The sequence below is a fragment of the Salvelinus namaycush genome, chromosome 1, assembly GCF_016432855.1.
Source record: "Salvelinus namaycush isolate Seneca chromosome 1, SaNama_1.0, whole genome shotgun sequence".
NCBI classification, from domain to species: Eukaryota; Metazoa; Chordata; class Actinopteri; order Salmoniformes; family Salmonidae; genus Salvelinus; species Salvelinus namaycush.
The window spans coordinates 70741527-70766288 of record NC_052307.1 but is presented as its reverse complement, the minus strand read 5'-3'; the positions used below and the strand labels follow the sequence as shown (position 1 = coordinate 70766288).

The 24762-nt window shown below is 44.1% G+C and overlaps 2 protein-coding genes across 2 annotated transcripts in view; both read left to right on the top strand.

The window, feature by feature from the left end:
* LOC120052776 (leucine-rich repeat-containing protein 49-like) overlaps window positions 1-9150 on the top strand; it is a 51708-nt gene extending 42558 nt beyond the window's left edge. Inside the window, exons 19-20 of the mRNA XM_038999889.1 lie at window positions 7343-7505; window positions 7946-9150. Of these exons, the coding sequence (XP_038855817.1) occupies window positions 7343-7505; window positions 7946-8167 (385 nt within the window). The 3' untranslated portion in view covers window positions 8168-9150. The remainder of the gene's footprint in view (window positions 1-7342; window positions 7506-7945) is intronic.
* Window positions 9151-22692: 13542 nt separating this feature from the next.
* LOC120052766 (thrombospondin type-1 domain-containing protein 4-like) overlaps window positions 22693-24762 on the top strand; it is a 49630-nt gene continuing 47560 nt past the window's right edge. Inside the window, exons 1-2 of the mRNA XM_038999876.1 lie at window positions 22693-23081; window positions 23841-24615. Of these exons, the coding sequence (XP_038855804.1) occupies window positions 22693-23081; window positions 23841-24615 (1164 nt within the window). The remainder of the gene's footprint in view (window positions 23082-23840; window positions 24616-24762) is intronic.

Here is a 24762-nt window from a genome sequence, read left to right as displayed (position 1 = left end):
GCCGTCTGAATACCCATACTTGCATCCTAAATAGTAGGCCGTCATTCCTATAAAAAAAAGTATGAGTCATTTTGAAAATCGAGTATACATTACTTTAAATGCCCGGATGTCATGCTCTTTTCAGCTTTAACAACAGCTAGATATGGGGAAATGCTACCGAAATCAACGAATAGCGGGAAACAACGCAATCGCAGTTTCAGTATGCGTAAATAGAGTATGTGAATTTTAAAAAATCGAGTATAGTTTAAATGCCAGGATGTTATACAGTTGAAGTCGGAAGTTTACATACACTTAGGTTGGAGTAATTAAAACTCGTTTTTCAACCACTCAATTTCTTGTTATTAACAAACTATATTTTTGGTAAGTCGGTTAGGACATCTCCTTTGTGCATGACACAAGTAATTTTTCCAACACTTGTTTACAGACAGATTGTTTCACTTATAATTCACTGTATCACAATTCTAGTGGGTCAGAACTTTACATATACTAAGTTGACTGTGCCTTTAAACAGCTTGGAAAATTACAGAAAATTATGTCATGACTTTATGTCACGACTTCCGCCGAAGTCGGCTCCTCTCCTTGTTCGGGCGGCGTTCGGCGATCGACGTCACCGGCTTTCTAGCCATCGCCGCTCCATTTTTCATATATCCATTTGTCTTGTCTTGTTTTCATACACACCTGGTTTTCATTTCCCCAAGCAATCTACTTGTATTTAACCCTCTGTTTCCCATCATGTTTTGTGTGTAATTGTTTTCATGTCAAGTGATGTTCGTTAAGCGCTTTACTTTATTGAAGGTACCACGTTCATCTGTACAAACAATAGTACGCAAGTATAAACACCATGGGACCATGCAGCCGCCATACCGCTCAGGAAGGAGACACATTCTGTCTCCTAGAGATGAATGTACTTTGGTGCGAAACGTGCAAATCAATCCCAGAACAACAGCAAAGGACTTTGTGAAGATGCTGCAGGAAACAGGTACAAAAGTATCTATATTAACAGTAAGACAAGTCCTACATTGACATACATCGCTCAGCAAGGAAGAAGCCACTGCTCCAAAGCCGCCATAAAAAAGCCAGACTACGGTTTGCAACTGCACATGGGGACAAAGATGGTACTTTTTGGAGAAATGTCCTCTGGTCTGATGAAACAAAAATATAACTGTTTGGCCATAATGACCATCGTTATGTTTGGAGGAAAAGGGGGAGGCTTGCAAGCCGAAGAACACCATCCCAACCGTGAAGCACGGGGGTGGCAGCATCATGTTGTGGGGGTGCTTTGCTGCAGGAGGGACTGGTGCACTTCACAAAATAGATGGCATCATGAGGATGGAAAATTATGTGGATATATTGAATCAACATCTCAAGACATCAGTCAGGAAGTTAAAGCTTGGTTGCAAATGGGTCTTCCAAATGGACAATGACCCCACGCATACTTCCAAAGTTGTGGCAAAATGGCTTAAGGACAACAATGTCAAGGTATTGGAGGGGCCATTTAAAAGCCCTGACCTCAATCCCATAGAACATTACATAGAACATTTATGGGCAGAACTGAAAAGTGTGTGGGAGCAAGGAGGCCTACAAACCTGACTCAGTTACACCAGCTCTGTCAGGAGGAATGGGCCAAAAGTCACCCAACTTATTCTGGGAAGCTTTTTGAAGGCTACCTGAAACGTTTGACCCAAGTTAAACAATTTAAAGGCAATGCTACCAAATACTAATAGCGTGTATGTAAACTTCTGACCCACTGGGAATGTGATGAAAGAAATAAAAGCTGAAATAAATAATTCTGTCTACTATTAATCTGACATTTCACATTCTTAAAATAAAGTGGTGAAGTGGTGATCCTAACTGACCTAAATGTCAGGAATTGTGAAAAACTGAGTTTAAATGTATTTGGCTAAGGTGTATGTAAACTTCCGACTTCAACTGTATTCCTTTTGGTTCTTCATCTAGTAGAATTACATGAACACTTTTCCATAATGCATTGGAAGAGGTGGGCTGGGGGTGATAGGCCCTAGTTCTGTTCAAGTAGCCAAACAACAAAACTTGGCTACTTAATTGGGAAGATGCTGAATAGCAAAGCTCCTGGGTTGGTGTTCAAATGTAGGATAAGTCGTTTTTGTTCTCCTTAAAATTAGTATTGCATCGTAGGATGCATATTTGAAAACAGAATAATTGATTATATTTTTTTATGGGGCTTTCTGTTTTCTCATTGAAAAGTGTTTATTGTTCTCTTGGCCTTCGTCAGAGCGTTTAAACTAAATACTAAACCATCTTTTGATTTGTTAATGTGTCGGCACCGGGGACTCAGGATGTGGCTGCGGTATTGATGTCATGTTAGTCAGGCCTTTTCATTTAGACACTTGAATTGTTTTAGTTTTGTAGGCGTGGCTACCCATTTAATTATTTAATTTATGGATGGTTCCCAATGATCAGTGGTTTAGTTTATTATGTTGTGGTTCTGAATTTGCGATGCACCCGACAGTCCACGTTTTCTGTGCAATAGTCTTTTGATTTGAACATTTGAAAAGTTTTGGTGTGTGTACTAGGCTATTTAATTGAACTTATATATGTTACAGCACTTTAGTTTCACTATTAAATATGTTGAAATTTAACCAAATTATCTGTTACTGTCTTCAGTCCTTTTTAAATAGGATAGATGGGCTATATGGACTACAGTATAGGTCCAATGTGATAGTCTGCCTGTAACCAGCCTGAATAGGCCTATAACTCCATTCATATTATATTCAGAGTTTAGAGAAATTAATCAAATTGGAAATTACCAGGCCGGTTAGTGCAATGCATGTCTGTTGAATTTGGAAAAATCCACCTGTACTCGGCCCCGCCCCACCTACTCAGCCAGTCAGGAGCCGCTACTACGTTGCTGCCGTGGCATACTGCGTACTTTTTACTAAACAGTATGTGCTAAATAGTATCCAACGATGAGTACATAGTATGCAGTTTAAGTATGTAGTATGTAAGTATGAGTATTCGGACATGGCCACAGTCTGGTACCTGGTACACCTGGTACCTGGCACTGATTAACACACAGCGCTCACTCAGGTTACCAAACAAAAACATTAGCTACACTTTAATTACAGGTGTTCACTGTACCCTAGAGAACCTGTCTGAGTGTGTTTATCAGTTTGTGTAATGCGTGCGTGTGTGTGTGTGTGTGTGTGTGTGTGTGCGTATGTTAATGAGTCTGTGTGTGAAGCGTAGACAAAGCCTGGCATCGAGGAGCCGAAGCGCAGGGGTAGGGTGGGTACCTGGCACCTTCCTCACGTTCCCATTCCTCTCCCCAGCCAACAGCTCTTCAACTATATCACTCCTGGTCACTGAAACACAGCCAAGCAAAGCAAAACATGCCATGCTGTAGTGGTGTCTCTCTCAGTGCCCCGAGCAGAGCCCTGTCTGTCAGGAGAATACTGTTAAAAGTTAATTGGCATACAAAAGGCCAACTGCCATTCTGCTGGCTTCCAGTTCCTCTTTAATAACTCATACTCACTGACGCCCGATATAGAAAACACAATAATATATGCCAGTTAGCCAACGCTTTTATCCAAAATGACTTTTGAGAAAGTTTTTTCGTATGGGTGTACCCGAGAATCAAACCCACTACTCTGGTGTTATAAGCACCATGCTCTAACAACTGAGCTACAAAGGACCACGCTCTATCAATAGCCGGGAGCTGATCATTCTTTTCACATTAAGTGAAACGGTATTCGCTGTGACCTGCTGACATTGTGTGATAATGCATAGTTTTGTCAAATAAATATTTCATATGTATAGTATGGTTGATAACATGAACTTTGACCTCTCCAGAAATACTAGTTGAACATTAACTTGATATTATAAAGACAGTTTTTATAAACTGGTACAGGGCAGATGAAAAAACAATTGATGTGATGGCCACTCCATGGAGATCAAACATGTAGCCTAAGGTTATTCATATCATAAATCTCCCTACTTCCCTGTTGGCTTGAATTAATTCTTCTTTATGAATCACAATACACTTGGTACACTGCAAAATATGTTCTGAAAAGTTGAATGAGTGCCAGAGCGTTTTGTGTGTAATGTGTATCTGACTAATATATTGTTTTACAAGGGCTGTGGCTTTGGAATGTCTTTGAATGTGTATTTATTTATGCATGTGTGTGTGCCGCAGGTATGTGTAATGTACTGTAAATGTACTGTATATCTCTGTCTGTGTGAGGCCTTGAGATGACAGGCCAGGGCTTGTCTGTCCCTAGCAGCTGCCGTTTTTATCGTTCGCTGTGAGAAATGGACGTGCATGGCAGTTAGTTCACTTCCCTAATCTGTCCCTTCAGGTTCACTCTGTACGATTACCCACAACACCCCTGGGCCTTCTAGAGCAGAGCATGGAAGAAATGTCTGAGTATCAAACAATACTTTACCTTGAGCTGCCTTATGGAATTCATCCCTTTTCCCCCAACTGAGCCCACTGACCTACTCTGCAACAGCCCTAACCTTTTAAGTCCTGTAATGTGTGTGTATTTGATTAAGGTTTAACCTTCCATATAAAACCATGTAAACTTTCCCCTCTCAGCCTCTGCACAGTGCACAGTACTCCCTGTAGTTTGGTCCTTCCAGGAAAACCTCTCCTCAGAGATGGAGAGTGTAGTCCTGTAATAATTAAGATGGGAGTTCACTCTTGTCATCAGTAAATGGTTTCAGATCCAGTACAGACATGTATAACCCTGAGATATGCATTATACAGTCATATTTAGGTTTGGACAATCCATGAGGGAACACATATGGTCATGGGTAGGGCAGATATTACTGTGAAGGCTGTGAAGGCAAAGGCTATGACTGCTATAATGCTTTTGGTTTATTGCGGTTAAGGACCAAGTCATAATCGAAAGTCGTTGAACATGGGAGAAGGCCAAAAGGCCTGAAGATAGGCAATTTTTTTGGGGGGGGCAGCTTGTTCTGTTGTGTGATAGTTTTGACATTCATGTCTGTGATACAATACTAATGACTGGAGGCCAGAAAAGAGTCCTGAACCCAATGTAGGAGTGGTTCATCCTTCTTCTCAGTGAATTGGTGTGGGCTGAAGTTGATGGTGTGGGCTGTTATACTGGGGTGTTTGCATTCAACCTCCAGTCTACTGTACAGTATCATTGTACAGTAGAGTACATGCTCAGCTATGGTGAATGGGGGCTGTTTGATAGATACACACCACTCAGTTGATCCTCTGCCCACCTATACATACAGTGTTCAGGCTCTCTGTCTCCGACACAAGCACACACACTTATCCCAGTAGGTATTTTAGCCTGCAGCCTCCGTCTCAATGACTACTCCAGAGTTCTGGCACCAGCGTTTGGAACATGTTGGTGCAGTGCTGAATTTCATGAGATGAATAATGATGGACAGGGATGTTTGATGTAGCTAACATCCTTTATTAATGTTCTCATCCTGGTTACATCTGTACCAATCCTGTTGCTGAAAACTATACGACTGATGAAGAACTGATTTAAAACGTTGTACAAATTAACTACATTTATGTAGAAGTACTTTATCATTCCCAATGCATTGTTCGTAATTGTTTGGCTTGGCTTCCATGGAATTCATGTCGGCACTACTGTCATAGTATCTGATACCAGTCTTGACAGATGTGTTAATGCGGAGCATTGAGTGAATGCCATTACTATTTGTCGAAACGTGTATTGTGATACTTTGTTATTCCCTTCTTTGACGATGGCACTGGCCCTGGCAGGGTTATTGGATGCCCTGATGCCCCAGACATGTCTAACTCACCTGTCCCCCTTGCATAGCCGCTGGAAGTAGGGGTGCTGAGGGTGCTGCAGCACCCCCTGAAAAATCGGATGTATTATTATTTGCAAAAAGAATTCACAAAAACACACAATACTAGTATTAGCGGACCAATATAGACGTCTATAGCGTGGGCAAAAAAAAAATCTCATAATTTCCGCTTTGGCAAATAAGGTAGTATAATTGTATAATTAAGAACAGTATCTTGCAGGATTCAATAGTTGGAATTGTAAGAGTTGTTGCCCTGTCCCTTCCTCTGTGATTGTTATTCTAATGGAATCCAGAAAGAACAAAACCCTGTCCTCAACCATTACATTAAATGGTGAAAAGTTATGGGTAAAGACGTAAAGACACAAAACATCCACATCAAATTCAAGATTTTTCTTGATCAAATAACATGGGAAACAACCACTTTTTGTGCAGTATTAATCTACTATCATTACAAACCACTTAATGTACATGTACATTACTGTATAGTACATAGGCTGGTCATCTAGGTTTGTACTTGTAGACTTTCCATCACCATGAAGAAGAACAATGCACAATACAGTAATTGAGTACATTGACACATCAAGTGGTTTGTGATGATATGATGTTGCTCAGTTGGTAGAGCATGGTGCTTGCAATGCTAGGATTGTGGGTTTGATTCCCACAGGGGACTAGTATGAAAAAATATGAACATGTATATATTTGCAAAGTTTTTCAAGAAACTGTTAAACATATATCAAGCACGTATTTTTATATTCCACAAGTATTATCGGATTAACTGTTTTGTACAGATGATCATCAGACTCAAGTTACAAATGCTGGTAAACACTCAAATACATTTAGTGTAAAAAATATAGTGCACTGGGCCTTTGCTAGTCTTGTATTAGCGGACCGATATGGACGTCTTTAGTGAGGGTCATTTAGTTTTTCTGAAACAAAAAAAACACAGCACCCCCACCCCCAAACTTAGTCTGCCTTGTCTCAATCTCTCTCTCTCTCTCTCTCTCTCTCTCTCTCTCTCTCTCTCTCTCTCTCTCTCTCTCTCTCTCTCTCTCTCTAAATCTCTCTCTCTCTCTCTCTCTCTCTAAATCTCTCTCTCTCTCTCTTTCTCTATCTCTTTGTTTCTCTCTCTCTCTTTCTCTCTCTTTGTTTCTCTCTCTCTCTCTCTCTCTCTATCTCTTTGTTTCTCTCTCTTTCTCTCTCTCTTTGTTTCTCTCTCTCTTTCTCTATCTCTTTGTCTCTCTCTCTCTCTCTCTCTCTCTCTTTCTCTATCTCTTTGTTTCTCTCTCTTTCTCTCTCTTTGTTTCTCTCTCTCTCTCTCTCTCTCTCTCTCTCTCTTGCTCCCCCTCTCTCTCTCTCTTGCTCTCTCTCTCCCTCTCCCCTCCTCTCTCTCTCTCTCTCTCTCTCTTTCTCTCTCTCTTTGTTTCTCTCTATTTCTCTCTCTTTGTTTCTCTCTCTCTTTTTTTCTCTCTCTCTCTCTCTCTCTCTCTCTTGCTCTCTCTCTCCCTCTCCTCTCTCTCTTTCGCTCCCTCCTTCCCTGCCTCTCTCTCTCTAGGAAGCGTCAGCTGCAGTTTCTGTTGGAGGGGCGTGGGCGCCGTGCAGGCTTGAGCCCAGAGGAGCTGCGTGACAACGGCAAGCTGCTGGGAGAGGGCCTGAGCAGAGCCCTGTTCAACTACCCCAGTAGAGACTGCTGCAGTGTGGGAGCGGAGAGCCCAGAGGTCAGCACTCTCAGACTATCACTCTGTCTGTAGCCTGGTCCCAGTGGTGATGACTGCAGTAGCAGAGTGGAAGCAGCCAGTCTAGCCTGGTGGTTCCAGATCTCTTCCATCACAAAGAGATCTGGGACCAGGATAGACTGGCTGCGCTCACTCTGCTACTGTGGACATCACCACTACCTGTCACTGTATACCTGATGCTTCATACTGTAGCAGCTTTATTGAGGGCATGTTTCATACATTTACAGCTGTGATCCTCAATCCTGCTCCTTGAGCAGTGAAACACCTGATTTAGCCAGTAAAAGTATTGGAGACAGTGGCTCTCCTGGAGAAGGATTGAGGATCTACAATGTAACATGATTACTATCCAATAGGATGATCAATGGAGACTTCCTCTCCCCAGTGTCAAAGCTAACAGTCCTCTGTTCCCTGGATCTCCTCAGGAGGGTGCTATGGAGTCGTCATCGGAGCGCGGAGCCATGATGGAGCAGTACATACAGGCTCAGGTCCAGAGGGCATCTGACACCAACCTGAAGAGGGATTCCCTCCACAAGCTGTGGCCCTCCATGTTCATGGAGATGGTGAGAGACTGTGTGCTGGAGATGAGGGACCGACCGGCCTTCCGTCAGGCCTGCCTCAACAGGCTCTCCACACAGGGAAAGTGAGAGGGTGAGGGGTAGAGACCTGGTAAAACTCCATAAGACCTACAGTACAGCAAACTGGACACATACTGGAAACAGGTAGAGCATACTGGACATATACTAGAAACAGGTACAGCATACTGGACACATACTAAAAACAGGTACAGCAAAATGGACACATACTAGAAACAGGTACAGCATACTGGACACACTAGAAACAGGTACAGCATACTGGACACATACTAGAAACAGGTACAACATACTGGACACAATAGAAACAGGTACAGCATACTGGACACACTAGAAACAGGTACAGCATACTGGACACATACATACTGGAAACAGGATACTGGACACCTACTGGAAACAGGTACAGCATACTGGACCTACTGGAAACAGGTACAGCATACTGGACCACTTCTTCTACTACAGCATATTGGACACTCTCATGCTGCTCTGTCTCACCACGTTAACTCGTCTTCATCATCACGTGGTCAGTCAGTCAGGTTTTGGGGAATTTTGGGGTTCGATTCTTTTCATAACTGGAAAAACGTATTCAGATCGAAGATGGATGTGGATTTTTTTTTAAAGGCAATTTTGGGGGGGGTTCTCACCAGCCGGGCCTCATAAGCTTGAATGCTCATTATCATGGAAAAGACAATATTGATGCTTGTTCTATACTCTGTTCTTCCTATTCAACTTGATTCCAGGATGCACAGAGCTATAGAGCTATATACTTGAGAAAGTCATTGTGAGCGTACATTGTCATCCCTAAAGAGGAACACTCTTTGCACTTTAAAGCCTTCATAAAGACCCTGTTCATGATCTCCAGCTGAAGATTACAATGAGTGTGTCCCATTGAGCCTAGGATGATTGTGTCATGATAATCCTCTTCTTAATGTTACTCTCTCTCTCTGCCTGGCGTGATGACAAGGGCACAAAATACACATTTTCTTTTCGGACCACTCATTTTCTGTATTGTACTTAGTAATAAAATATTCCTTAACACTTAACTGTTCCATGTTTATTGCTCCTGTAGTGTCTCTGTTGATCAAGAAACCATGCTGCAGGAAATGTATTCTCCATCCATCAATCATCAAATTACTCAGAGCTAATATTTTGACTGAATCAGACCATTTTGCACAAAAACATATCATCAAAAGTTTTTTTTTTTTTTTGTTATATGTATCTTTTCTGACCATTAAACCCTAAGTATGTTATACTATATTATACCACCTCTGGCTCCTCTGATCTCTGACTATTAACTGAATTGTTTTGGACAGGGGTGTCCTTTTGAAGAACAGCACTATATCCAGCCACCTCCTAATACATTAGACTGAGCTGTGTGCAAATGCTGTTCCACAGTACCTCAGTGTCCCTCCCTGTGCATGCTCTACCCTGCACTGGGACATCCAGGGGCAATGGAAAGGGCCCTCTCTCCTGTTGAACTCAGAAAGGAATGTTCTTGCAGGCTTCGATAGAGCAGACTGGTTTACTACCAGCTGTTCCTGGTCCCCTCACTCACTACAACTACTCTGTAGGGAGGCTGGGCTCTCCACGCCTCCTGTGCTGTCAATGGTTTACAGTCAAGGGTTTCCAAAGTCAACTCCAGACACCTGTGGCACTAAACAGGATTGGTGAAAAGGGAAACTGGAGCTTTGCCGGAGTGGGAGAGTAGAGAATGGAAGCTATTAGAAATGGTTTTCTGAATTGAATGTCCGATGTGCAACTGAATAAACAGAAGCATCTTGGGGAGAGGCAACTGTGGTTCAAGTGGAAGTACTACTGCTCTTAGACAGTGTATTGTCCTACTGCTCTCAGACAGTGTAATGTCCTACTGCTCTCAGTGTAGGGTCCTACTGCTCTCAGTGTATTGTCCTACTGCTCTCAGACAGTGTATTGTCCTACTGCTCTCAGACAGTGTAGTGTCCTACTGCTCTTAGCCAGTGTAATGTCCTACTGCTCTCAGACAGTGTATTGTCCTACTGCTCTCAGACAGTGTTGAGTCCTACTGCTCTCAGACAGTGTAATGTCCTACTGCTCTCAGTGTAGGTTCCTACTGCTCTCAGACAGTATAATGTCCTACTGCTCTTAGCCAGTGTATTGTCCTACTGCTCTCAGCCAGTGTATTGTCCTACTGCTCTCAGACAGTGTATTGTCCTACTGCTCTCAGACAGTGTAGTGTCCTACTGCTCTCAGTGTAGGGTCCTACTGCTCTCAGACAGTGTAGGGTCCTACTGCTCTCAGACAGTGTATTGTCCTACTGCTCTCAGACAGTGTAGGGTCCTACTGCTCGCAGACAGTGTATTGTCCTACTGCTCTTAGACAGTGTAGTGTCCTACTGCTCTCAGACAGTGTAGTGTCCTACTGCTCTCAGACAGTGGAAGGTCCTACTGCTCTCAGACAGTGTATTGTCCTACTGCTCTCAGACAGTGTAATGTCCTACTGTTCTCAGACAGTGTAGGGTCCTACTGCTCTCAGACAGTGTATTGTCCTACTGCTCTCAGACAGTGTAGGGCCCTACTGCTCTCAGACAGTGTAATGTCCTACTGCTCTCAGTGTATTGTCCTGCTGCTCTCAGACAGTGTAGTGTCCTACTGCTCTCAGTATATTGTCCTACTGCTCTCAGACAGTGTATTGTTCTACTGCTCTCAGACAGTGTAATGGCCTACTGCTCTCAGTGTAGTGTCCTACTGCTCTCAGAAAGTGTATTGTCCTACTGCTCTCAGACAGTGTAGTGTCCTACTGCTCTCAGTGTAGGGTCCTACTGCTCTCAGACAGTGTAGTGTCCTACTGCTCTCAGACATTGTTGTGTCCTACTGCTCTCAGTGTAGTGTCCTACTGCTCTCAGTGTATTGTCCTACTGCTCTCAGACAGTGTAGTGTTCTACTGCCCGCAGACAGTGTATTGTCCTACTGCTCTCAGACAGTGTATTGTCCTAATGCTCTCAGACAGTGTATTGTCCTACTGCTCTCAGAAAGTGTATTGTCCTACTGCTCTCAGACAGTGTAGTGTTCTACTGCCCGCAGACAGTGTATTGTCCTACTGCTCTCAGACAGTGTATTGTCCTAATGCTCTCAGACAGTGTAGTGTTCTACTGCCCGCAGACATTGTAGTGTTCTACTGCCCGCAGACAGTGTATTGTCCTACTGCTCTCAGACAGTCTATTGTTCTAATGCTCTCAGACAGTGTATTGTCCTACTTCTCTCAGACAGTGTATTGTCCTACTGCTCTCAGAAAGTGTATTGTCCTACTGCTCTCAGACAGTGTAGGGTCCTACTGCTCTCAGTGTATTGTCCTACTGCTCTCAGACAGTGTATTGTCCTACTGCTCTGTGTATTGTCCTACTGCTCTCAGTGTAGTGTCCTACTGCTCTCAGTGTATTGTCCTACTGCTCTCAGTGTATTGTCCTACTGCTCTCAGTGTATTGTCCTACTGCTCTCAGACAGTGTTGTGTCCTACTGCTCTCAGACATTGTTGTGTCCTACTGCTCTCAGACAGTGTTGTGTCCTACTGCTCTCAGACGGTGTTGTGTCCTACTGCTCTCAGACAGTGTAATGTCCTAATGCTCTCAGACAGTGTATTGTCCTACTTCTCTCAGACAGTGTATTGTCCTACTTCTCTCAGACAGTGTAGTGTCCTACTGCTCTCAGACAGTGTATTGTCCTACTTCTCTCAGACAGTGTAGTGTCCTACTGCTCTCAGACAGTGTAGTGTCCTACTGCTCTCAGACAGTGTAGTGTCCTACTGCTCTCAGACAGTGTAGTGTCCTAATGCTCTCAGACAGTGTAGTGTCCTACTGCTTTCAGACAGTGTATTGTCCTACTGCTCTCAGACAGTGTAGTGTCCTACTGCTCTCAGACAGTGTAGTGTCCTAATGCTCTCAGACAGTGTAGTGTCCTACTGCTTTCAGACAGTGTAGTGTCCTACTGCTCTCAGACAGTGTAGTGTCCTAATGCTCTCAGACAGTGTAGTGTCCTACTGCTCTCAGACAGTGTAATGTCCTAATGCTCTCAGACAGTGTATTGTCCTACTTCTCTCAGACAGTGTATTGTCCTACTGCTCTCAGAGAGTGTAGTGTCCTAATGCTCTCAGACAGTGTAGTGTCCTACTGCTTTCAGACAGTGTAGTGTCCTACTGCTCTCAGACAGTGTATTGTCCTGCTCTCAGACAGAGTAATGGTTTTATATGCATTATAGTCAAACATTGTTCTGCAAAAATAAGAATTTTTCTCATGCACATTTAGAGGAAAACGATACCACACGTGTAGAGTGTATCTGAATAGCTCTATTGTCGGTGTAATTATTGTATATGGATAATGAAAACCACATTTTGGCTATACGTGATGCTGATGATCTAAATACAGGGTATGAGCGTATATCCTCTAATTGCATGTGTGACAGTGGCTGTGTTGTCTCCTGTGTTTTATTATGTTCTTGAGTGCATACTTGTGGCATGGAGGGATATAAATCAAATTAAATTGTATTTGTCACATGCGCCAAATAGAACAGGTGTAGACCTTACAGTGAAATCTTACTTACAAGCCCTTAACCAACAATACAGTTTTAAGAAAAATACCTACAAAAAAAATTGAAATTAAAGTTACAAATAGTTAAAGAGCAGCAGTAAAATAACAATAGCAAGGCTATATACAGGGTGTACCGGTACAGAGTCAATGTGCGGGGGCACCGGTTAGTCGAGGTAATTGAGTTATAATGTGCAGTTGAAGTCGGAAGTTTACATACACTTAGGTTGGAGTCATTAAAACTTGTTTTTCAACCACTCCACAAATTTCTTGTTAAAAAACTATAGTTTTGGCAAGTCGGTTAGGACATCCACAGTAAAATTAGTTCTATATCAACATAACCTGAAAGGCCGCTCAGCAAGGAAGAAGCCACTGTTCCAAAACCGCCATAAAAAAGCCAGACTACGGTTTGCAACTGCACATGGGGACAAAGATCGTACTTTTTGGAGAAATGTCCTCTGATCGGAGGAAACAAAAATAGAACTGTTTGGCCATAATGACCATCGTTATGTTTGGAGGAAAAAGGGGGAGGCTTGCAAGCCGAAGGACACCATCCCAACCGTGAAGCATGGGGGTTGGAACATCATGTTGTGGGTGTGCTTTGCTGCAGGAGGGACTGGTGCACTTCACAAAATAGATGCCATCATGAGGCATGAAAATGATGTGGATATATTGAAGCAACATCTCAAGACATCAGTCAGGAAGTTAAAGCTTGGTCGCAAATGGGTCTTCCAAATGGACAATAACCCCAAGCATACTTCCAAAGTTGTGGCAAAATGGCTTAAGGACAACAAAGTCAAGGTATTGGAGTGGCCATCACAAAGCCCTGACCTCAATCGCATAGAACATTTGTGGGAAGAACTGAAAAAGCGTGTGTGAGCAAGGAGGCCTACAAACCTGACTCAGTTACACCAGCTCTGTCAGGAGGAATGGGCCAAAATTCACCCAACTTATTGTGGGAAGCTTGTGGAAGGCTACCCGAAACATTTGTCAAAAGTTAAACAATTTAAAGTCAATGCTACCAAATACTAATTGCGTGTATGTAAACTTCTGACCCACTGGTAATGTGATGAAAGAAATAAAAGCTGAAATAAATAATTCTCTCTACTATTATTCTGACATTTCACATTCTTAAAATAAAGTGATTTTCCTAACTGACATAAGACAGGGAATTTTTTACGAGGATTAAATGTCAGGAATTGTGAAAAACTGAGTTTAAATGTATTTGGCTAAGGTATATGTTAACTTCCGACTTCAACTGTACATGTAGGTAGAGCTATTAAAGTGACTATGCATAGATAATAGTAGAGAGTAGCAGCAGCGTAACGCAAGTAGTCTGGACCTAGACTTGGCGCTCCGATACCGCTTGCCATGCGGTAGCAGAGAGAACAGTCTATGACTACGGGGGCTGGAGTCTCAGACAATTTTTAGGGCCTTCTTCTGACACCGCCTGGTATAGAGGTCCTGGATGGCAGGAAGCTTGGCCCCAGTGATGTACTGGGCCGTACACACTACCCTCTGTAGTGCCTTGCGGTCGGAGGCCGTGCAGTTGCCATACCAGGCAGTGATGCAACCAGTCAGGATGCTCTTGATGGTGCAGCTGTAGAACCTTTTGAGGATCTGAGGACCCATGCCAAATCTTTTCAGTCTCCTGAGGTGGAATAGGTTTTGTCATGCCCTCTTCACGACTGTCTTGGTGTGCTTGGACCATGTTAGTTTGTTGGTGATGTGGACGCCAAGGAACTTGAAACTCTCAACTGCTCCACTACAGCTCCGTCGATGAGAATGTGGGCGTGTTCGGTCCTCCTTTTCCTGTAGTCCACAATCATCTCCTTTGTTTTGATCACGTTGAGGGAGAGGTTGTTGTCCTTGCACCACACGGTCAGGTCTTTGACCTCCTCCCTATAGGCTGTCTCATCGTTGTCGGTGATCAGGCTTACCACTGTTGTGTCATTGGCAAACTTAATGATGGTGTTGTAGTCGTGCCTGGCCGCGCAGTCATGAACAGGGAGTACAGGCCCTCGTGTTGAGGATCAGCGTGGCAGATGTGTTATTACCTACCCTTACCACCTGGGGGCGGCCCATCAGGAAGTCCAGAATCCAGTTGCAGAGGGAGGTGCTTAGTCTCAGGGTCCTTAGCTTAGTGATGAGCTTTGAGTGCACTATGGTGTTGAACGCTGAGCTGTAGTCAATGAATAGCATTCTCACATAGGTGTTCCTTTTATCCAGGTGTGAAAGGGCAGTGTGGAGTGCAATAGAGATTGCATCATCTGTGGATGTGTTGGGGCGGTATGTAAATTGGAATGGGTCTAGGGTTTCTGGGATAATGGTGTTGATGTGAGCCATGACTAGCCTTTCAAAGCACTTCATGGCTACAGACGTGAGTGCTACGGGTTGGTAGTAATTTAGGCAGGTTACCTTAGTGTTCTTGGGCACTGGGACTATGGTGGTCTGCTTGAAACATGTTGGTATTACAGACCTTCCAGTTGGTCAGCGCATGCTCGTAGTACACGTCCTGGTAATTCGTCTGCCCCTGCGGCCTTGCTTGTGAATGTTGACCTGTTTAAAGGTCTTACTCACATCGGCTGCGGAGAGCGTGATCACACAGTCATCCGGAACAGCTGATGCTCTTATGCATGTTTCAGTGTTACTTGCCTCGAAGCGAGCATAGAAGTCATTTAGCTCGTCTGGTAGGATCGTGTCACTGGGCTGTGACACGACTGTGACACGACTAGCTCCCGGCTGTGCTTCCCTTTGTAGTCTGTAAACGTTTGCAAGCCTTGCCACATCTGACGAGCATCGGAGCCGGTGTAGTACGATTCGATCTTAGTCCTGTATTGACGCTTTACCTGTTTGATGGTTCGCGGAGGGCAAAGCGGGATTTCTTATAAGCTTCCGGGTTAGAGTCCCGTTCCATGAAAGCGGCAGCTCTACCCTTTAGCTCAGTGCGGATGTTGCCTGTAATCCATGGCTTCTGGTTGGGGTATGTACATACAGTCACTGTGGGGACCACGTCATCGATGCACTTATTTATAGCCTGCAGGTATCATTCCTTCATGATAGTGGCCCTTTAGGGAATAGATGTAACGGCAGATTTCCTCCTCTTCGTCTGAAGAGGAGGTATAGCAGGGATCGGACCAAGACGCAGCGTAGTTAGTGTGCATCATGTTTAATAACGACAAAACCGTGAACACTACAAAATAGAAAATAACAAATGTGGCAAAACCGAAACAGTCCTATCTGGTGCATAGAACACAAAGACAGAAGACAACCACCCACAAACCCCAACACAAAACAGGCTACCTAAATATGGTTCCCAATCAGAGACAATGACTAACACCTGCCTCTGATTGAGAACCATATCAGGCCAAACATAGAAACGTGAAAACTAAACACACAACATAGAATGCCCACTCAGCTCACGTCCTGACCAACACTAAAACAAAGAAAACACAAAAGAACTATGGTCAGAACGTGACAATAGAGGCTGTTACAATCTTTGATATAGAATTATTTTAATAACCAGAGCTGTCAGACACCATATAGTCATCTCTCATTAGTGTTTTTCTGACACTTTACAACATTGACCTGTGGAATGAGTGCCGATATCTGCCTTACTTAGAGCTAACTTAGATTTTTAAATGATGATAGCTCGAAACATCAGTGCTGTGTTTCTTTTGTTGACAGATAAACAGTGCATTCATTTCTTCATAATACTTCATATGATTTGGAGTGATAATGACAGTAATCAAAATAATACAATACGTTTTTACACATTTCAGCAAGTTTTACTTTGACACAACATTGTATTGAAACAGTTGTCAGTTTATGGAGACAACTGAGTCAGATTCACACAAACATACTTAAGGGAGAACCTCAGAGAACCTGATGACAAGTGACAGCATGCTGTGCTTGGTGGGGAGGTACAGTAGATCAGAGGAGAGGGGGAGTAATAAGACCCTTTGTAGGAAAGCAAATGAGAACCGCTGGCAGGGCAGCACTTCCCAGGCCCAGGGCTCTGAGAGGTCAACTCAACATCAACTCCAACATGCCGGACATTTACTTACCACTCGGTGAGTAATAACCACCCTTATTGGTCTATACTCTTTATTTAGAAGCTTATTTTTACACTGACTGAAAGATGTGGTACTGGAATCCATCATTGGAAAACGTCCTTCTGATATCTGTTGGACTGGTGCATGAGAACCAACAATACTCGATGTGAGCAAAACAAGGTCATAAAATAGAACTTCTGCAGACTCAGTAACTGAGAACATTTTTGAGAGATGCTGGTATCAAATCAAACCATATGTAGAGTTTCCTTCCAAAGCAATGTATTCCCAGCTGAATTTTCCCCCACACTCTTATATCATGCCCAGCCCAAGGTTCCTCCTTTGACACTGTAATGGAGGCAGGCCAAGGAGAGCTCTGCTGTTGACAAGCAAAACACAGCCAGGGTGTTTATAGTATTAAAGAGCTGCATAGGATCTGTCATGTTAATGAATACTGTATATTGCCATGTAGGTGTTGCTGTCAATGAGGAATCTTCACCTTAATCCACTCAAATCTTTGATACTAGCAAAGGAAAAAGCCCTCAGGTAAGAGTGAAACAAAATGTTTTAGTGAATAAATATTGGATGCCTCGAGAAGGATTGTCACATGCATATAGAACCCAGGTTGTCTATGGGAATCTAGACTGCATAAGCCCACTGAGCATGAGCTCTGACTGCTAACATGAGTCTCAAGGTCTTAGGCAAGGTTACTCTTCATGCATAATTCGTGAACTTATTCATACATTAGGGAAATGTATTAACAGAATGCATTATGGTGGCATGCACAACCATGAAAGTGAAATTCATACAGTGGGGTGTTATCAAAACAATAGACTATCATGACAGACGATTAACTTTTTATTCATTCAATTTATCCTCAAATCAGAGTGTATTATCTGTCTCCACTGTAATAGCTTGTTTATAAGCCTTGATACTTCTCCATATAGAGTATGTGACAACAGAAACTGGCAGTAAGCCTGTGTTGTATTATTTACTTGTCATGCAGGATATATTTCACAGGATTAAGTACTGTGTATACTGTAAACAAACAAGCTCTGTTGGCTCTGATGCTAGCCTCTGGTATCAGTTCACTCATGTATATCAAAATATGTATCTGTACTGTCGTGTACAGTTATCATACAGCAAATAGAGATACTTGATACCAGTTAAGATAGCAATGTGTTTGTGTATGGGTGAATGGTCAAGAAGTATCCCATAGAAAACTGTTTTACTTCTCAAGCAAAGGATGTATTGAGAGTCTGAGGTGCTGCTGATGAGTTAGCTTTTAAGTGCGTTCTATTGTTTCTGCTCGTAAAGCCATCCCACTGAGACACCACCTGCTCATAATGTATTATCTGGACACATGGATTTCACTTAGTTCCACTTCATAGGACAGAGTATTACTTTTCCCTGGTTCTGGAATGAGCTTAGCACATTGTTTATTGTTAGTTACAGTGCTGACTGTGCTGTACGTCTGATGGCAGGGGGTTCACATTTTTGTCCGATGACAGGGTAGAACAGCTCTCCTTTCGAACGTGTTTCCTTGTATAGTTTGAATGGGTCAACCGGAACAGTAGTTCATTAAGTTGCTATAATTGGGTGTGGTCACCCGTGACCATGGTTTGGAAACATAGGGGTTAGAGGCAAATTCACAGCCAGCATCAACATGGTCCCATCATTGAATAAAGCCATTATGATAGCCGGCACCTTTGGACACAAAGGCCATGATGAGACACATATGTCACACAGTGTATATATTATACAATGAAAGCCAGTAAGAAAACGATGGAGCTTAGGATGCATGCTCAACCAAGCACGGCCTTAATTCATCCACTCAAATTAGGCAACTCTGCAAGCCAATGCCATGGACCTTCACAGTATATTTTATTTACTTGATAGAGCAAGAAACAGGCCATTTTAGGTAGTGAGACTTTCAGTATATATATATATATATACACACACACACACACACACACACACACACACACACACACACACACACACACACACACACACACACACACACACACACACACACACGTAGAATCCAATGGTTTTGGTTAGGATCAAGCTATTATTACTCTGAACCTGAACTCTACAGTACTAACATGTTTTAAAATACTTTCCCTGGTCTTTTCACCCTGACCCTTTACATTGTATTTGGTCTTTCAGCAAATGACTGAGTTGGGGCAGTTTGGCCTTTGTGTTGGCTTAAAGGGTGACAAATGATTATCCTGTGTACCAATGAATTGATTGCGGTTGTCAAGCCTGTGGCACTTGCAGTAATGACAGCAATAGCCCTTACCTAGTCTGGTCTCTACACTCTGGGCACATGTTACAGCATGCTTCCTCTGTAGGAATGGAGAATTGTCATGGTCCATATTTCAGCAGTGAGAGGATGGTAGTGGCCACCCAGGAGAGAAAGAGTCTCAGAGACTATACCGGATGAGGAGAACATATCTTATAGATGATGATGAAAGTCTGACAAACCTTAGGAACTAGGACAGATTTATGAGTTAATAAAGCGTTTAGAAAAATATATACACTTAGTGTACAAAACATTTAGGGCACCTGCTATTTCCATTACATAAACTGACCAGGTGAATCCAGGTGATGTCACCTGGTCAATGTAGTCAGTGTAGATGAAGGGGAGGAGACAGGTTAAAGAAGGATTTTTAAGCCTTGAGACAATTGAGACATGGATGATGTATGTGTGCCATTCAAATGGTGAATGGGCAAGACAAAATATTGAAATACCTTTGAATGGGATATGGTAGTAGGTGCCAGGTGCACCGTTTTGTGTCAAGAACTGCAACATGGGCCAGCATCCCTGTGGAACGCTTTCAACAGCTTGTAGAGTCCATGCCCCAACAAACTGAGGCAGGGGGTTGTACACTCAGTTTATGTCTGTCTGTCTGTCTCTCTCTCTCTCTCTGAGAGAGGCAGCAGGGGGCGCAACAAGTTGTTTTCTTCTCTCTGAGTAGAATTGTGTTTCAGGACGCCAGAGATAGAGAGAAAGAGAGAGAGAGAGAAAGTGAATGGAATAAAGTCATGTTGACCAGTGACCAGCACGTCTACAGAACGTTTGGATATTTGGAGCGGTTTTAAAATTGATTAATTGATTCGGTGGAAGTAACTTTTTTACACCTGGATGGAACTCTGGCGATGCGCTTGGATTATGAGGATAACTGCCGCCACAATTTACCATTGAGAAGCAGCAATACTGCACTGGAGAAAGCAACAAGGTAGCAAACACAAGCACAATCATCCAAGGTAGGAATAGACCATTTACGTTTTATGAAAGTGTAATAATATAGGCCTAATAATAATCATAATAGCCTAATCATAATCATATAATACATTAGGAAACATTATAATGTAATTGATGAAATGATTGACATGTTAGTAATTTACACATAATTATGCGTATAATGTTTTTGTTTGTCGACTAATTTCTTTCAAAGAAAATTCAAATGGTAGCCTACATGCTATGTTTCTCATTAATTGCTAAGGATTTCAAATTTTGAAAGTGTAATTTAATTTGGCTCGCTACTGCGCGCTCACACTTGAAATCAAAATCCCTCAGCCTAGACGAGAGCCTCCTGTCCCGTCCCTGTCGGGGTTGACAGAATGTCGATCTGTTTGCGCATGGTGCAGCCAGCTTTCTGTTTGTTGGTAGCACAGATATATACATGCCTGCAATTGTGATGTTGTTTACTATAACTAAATTATATTTGTAATAGCCCAGCCTCATAATACGTTTTAAATAAGTTTGAATTAATAGTCCTAGCCTACATGTTTTTGGATACATTACAATTCTAGGCTATTGTGCAAATAAAGTAAATAGATATTGTGAATATTATTTATTTAATAACAATGGAAATTTCCAAACCTCACATGGAGTGGAATTGCACCAGTGTGAGACAAACAAAACAGACAGGTCTATGTTTAAAGTTGAAGTGATCTTTATACCCCCACATTCATCATACCAAGTGTGGTTTATTTTGAGAGATACATCACAGATGAGTTTTTACTATGAGCACAGTGATAAGTGTCACTGCAGTCCAGCCATCTGAAAATGGAGTTCTGTTTCTGTGGGTGGGCACTCATTAGGACCAGGGTTAGGGTCAAGGGTCAACACACATGGTCAATTGGGCAGAACCTTCAGACAATCTGAGACACTAAAGAGCAGACCTGACACTGCATGTGGTCTTGAGGTGAAAGCTTTGTGTTAAATATGATATTACTGCTTTATTGCTGTGTTATTAATGTCATTATGCCTGCAAGTACAACATATCCTTTTTTTAGGTACTGTAGCCCTCAAAATCTAGGAGATATGAGGGAACTTTGTATCTGGATTCTGAGGTGAGATATCACTTAGTCTGATCATGTTGGTGTACTGTACACTGAACAGACTCATCATACACATGTTGTATCACACTGCAGCTGCTGATCATGCACTATGCATGACTCAATTTAATAGTTTTGTTTTAATTGTCTCCAATTTTAGATTATAATACTTTTTCTCTGTAAAAACCACTGTTAAATGTGTTATAGCTCAGTATGCTATCTGTCACATACAGAGTTTCCATGCTTCTGCTGCTGCTCAAGCCAAATCCCCTGGATTGCCAGCTCACTACAGACCACAGGAAGGTCAGTAGAGTGGCTGGGGGCCAGCAGAGGGGAGAAGGGGAGCAGGGAGGGGGTTGTGCTGAGTGGAGGGCACGATATCTGTGTTTTAACATGTGTGTGTGGTCTGTTTGACATCCCCAAGCCCAGGGCGATAGACCTCCCTCATGTGTTTGCAGCCTGAGAATCAATTTATCACTCGCCTTTATCATCATCTCAAGCCAGTTGGCACAGACTCAGGGAATCTGAACTGCCAAAGAAGGCATGATCTTGTCTTCCGATCGTAACCCTAGCCAATTAGCACCCTCCAGTTCCTTTCAACTGTACAGGGGAAGATTATAGTGTCTGCTGCCGTGATGCTATTGTTCAACCACAAAGCCATTAAATACAACACTAGTCTATCCCGGCCCATGTAAACATGCAATCAGTCATTGAGGAAGGAAGAGCGAGAGAGAGAGAGGGAAAGAGAGAGAGAGAGCAAATGAATGATGGACCAATATTTATAACTGTACTTTGTGGAGAGTGTTGATGGACAGGCTAACTATCCAATCACAGACAACTGTCTGACAGGGCATTCCTCTCTGGGAGAGAGTTTGTCTCTGTTGGCCCTCTGCGTTTCCAGGAGTCCAGCTGTTTGACCCATGGCTGACCCTGGAGATGACAGTGGAGTAGAGTTACAAAGGCTGCAGCGAGGAGGGGGCCATGGTCTGAGTGATCTCTGAATAGCCCCATGTCGGTGACTGACAGAAGGAAAGCTATCTGCCAACTCTCCCTACTATCCCTACCGTTTGGGTATTCTCTTACAGTCTTCTCAACGCCAATGGGAGGCTGAGCCTTTACCATGTGCATGTGTAAGCTCACAGAGGACAGGATGAATGTAGACAAAGTGGCTCTTAAAGAGTTGGATTTCCTTCTTTGCGGCTCCTCGGGCAAAGCTGGCTGGCGCAGGGCAGGGTTGGCTGGCGCAGGGTCCTGAGACAGAGAGTGCAGTGATAGCCACTAATGCGCTAATACATCTCTGGCAGCGTTACACAGAGGGCTAGAGTCAACAGAGGGATATGCAGGTAGTCAGTAGGGGATGGGAGAGTAGCAGACAACCTCTAATCAGACAAATCTGGGCTTTATCTGACATGAACAGAAGCTCATCTCATACAGAGCGAGGGAGAGAGAAAACCGTTGTTGATGACATGACATTGTCTCATTGGCTTCAAGTCTTTCATGAGAATGATTTCTGGGAAGCCCTCTAATGTAATGATGTTATTCTTTTGCTTCTCTACTCTGCTCTCAAGTGGTGTCTGTTTCATGTTATCCGTGCTGTGGGTGATGTAGGGCTTTAACTCAGGATGTTCCTGCAGGTTCCTCAAAGGGCAGAGCCCCAGCAGCAGGAGGCTGAAGGAGTGCAGGGTGGGGGCCCAGGCTCCTGGGGCTCCTGGGGGCCTTGGTCCTCCTGCTCCCGCTCCTGTGGGGGAGGGGTTCAGGAACAGAACCGACCCTGCCTACCCTCCTACACACCCTCCATGGGTGCAGCTGCATACCCCTCCAGGCCAGGTGGCCACCACCCCCAGCACCCCAACCAGAACCTAGGCCATGTAGTGTCTGCCCTAAGACCCACTGTCCCGCTGCACCGCACCAACTCTGGGAGACCCCCACCCTCCAACAGCAACACCAGCTTGGCCCGCCGAGGCGAGCTGAGGGACCAGCAGAGAGACAGAGAGGCCCATGCTGGACGCAGGTACAGTATCTATCACACCATACAGACAGGGGCCTGTCTGTCTTTCAGTCTGACCTGTGTTTAATGTCCTGCATGCTGAGCAGCCCAGTCTAAAAGTGTCTCTGTGGAGCTCCAGCTCACCCCATGGTCCATTGGACTCCCCTCCAGTGTAAAGCTATTCTTTTATGGATGGAGTCAATGGCTTGGCTTGTACTTGGCGGGTTTGTGGCCTCCTTCCTGTGAGCTTGAGTTAAAAAGCTTTTAAATAAATAGAGCTGACTGTTGAGTAATGGGGGTTGTTGACGTAGGAATCCAAGCCTCCAGACAAAAGCGCTCTCCGCTCGGCGCTTGCTTGCTGACATTAATATCCATCCGCTTCTCAGAAGTAATTTGCACTTGTGATGTGTGTCTTTGACATTTTGACAGTCTTTGATAGTCCAGTCAACACATTTTGAACGTAAACAAGTGCCGTAAGTGGAGGCTATTATACACAGACAATTGTCTTTACCCGTGTGTGTGTGTGTGTGTGTGTGTGTGTGTGTGTGTGTGTGTGTGTGTGTGTGTGTGTGTGTGTGTGTGTGTGTGTGTGTGTGTGTGTGTGTGTGTGTGTGTGTGTGTGTGTGTGTGTGTGTGTGACAGTCCCATCATTCCAGGGAAGTATGGCTATGGGAGGATGCCTTATGTTGTGTCTCTCCAGACAGACACAGGCCAGACGTCTGGGACAGAGACAGGGGCTGGTCGCTCCCACAGACAGAGACGCTCCTCGCTCTCTGACCCCAGCCCGTCAGCCACCAGGCACGGAGGCCACAGGCCAAACCCCTACCGTCCGCTCTACAACAACCCCCATCTCCACAGCTACAGCCCAGTCTATCACCAGCCCCCAGCCCCCCAACCCAGGTCTAACCCTAACCCAGCCTCCCCTCCCAGGGCTAACTCTAACCCTAACCCAGCCTCCCGGCCCAGGTCTAACCCTAACTCTAACCCTAACCCAGCCTCCCAGCCCAGGTCTAACCCTAACTCTAACCCTAACCCAGTCCCCCAGCCCAGATCTAACCCTAACCCAGCCCCCCAGCATAGGTCTAACCCTAACCCAGCCTCCCAGCCCAGGTCTAATCCTAACCCAGCCTCCCAGCCCAGGTCTAACCCTAACCCAGCCTCCCAGCCCAGGGCTAACTCTAACCCAGCCCCCCAGCCCAGGGCTAACCCTAACCCAGCCCCCCAGCATAGGTCTAACCCTAACCCAGCCTCCCAGCCCAGGGCTAACCCTAATTCTAACCCTAACCGAGCCCCCCAGCATAGGTCTAACCCTAACCCAGCCCCCCAGCCCAGGGCTAACCCTAACCCAGCCCCCCAGCCCAGGTCTAACCCTAATTCTAACCCACCCTGGTCCTCCTCACTCTACCAGCCCAGCCAGGGGCACCAACCTAGGCAGGAGCAGCAGCACTCATCCAGCCAGGCCTCAGCGGCTCAGCAACCCTTTGGACGGCCCTACAACCCCATGCCCACCTCCCCCTGTGTGGGAGAGCACAACCAGTACAAGATTTGCAACACCGATGTAAGAACGGTTCAGCCATCACTTATGATCATTTATGAATGAATCCCTCACTGTAACCCACAGCTAAATCAATCATGAAGGGTAAAACATGGAGGTTATTGAGGAAGATGAGGTCTGATAAGACATATATAGTGGAGATGTTGACTT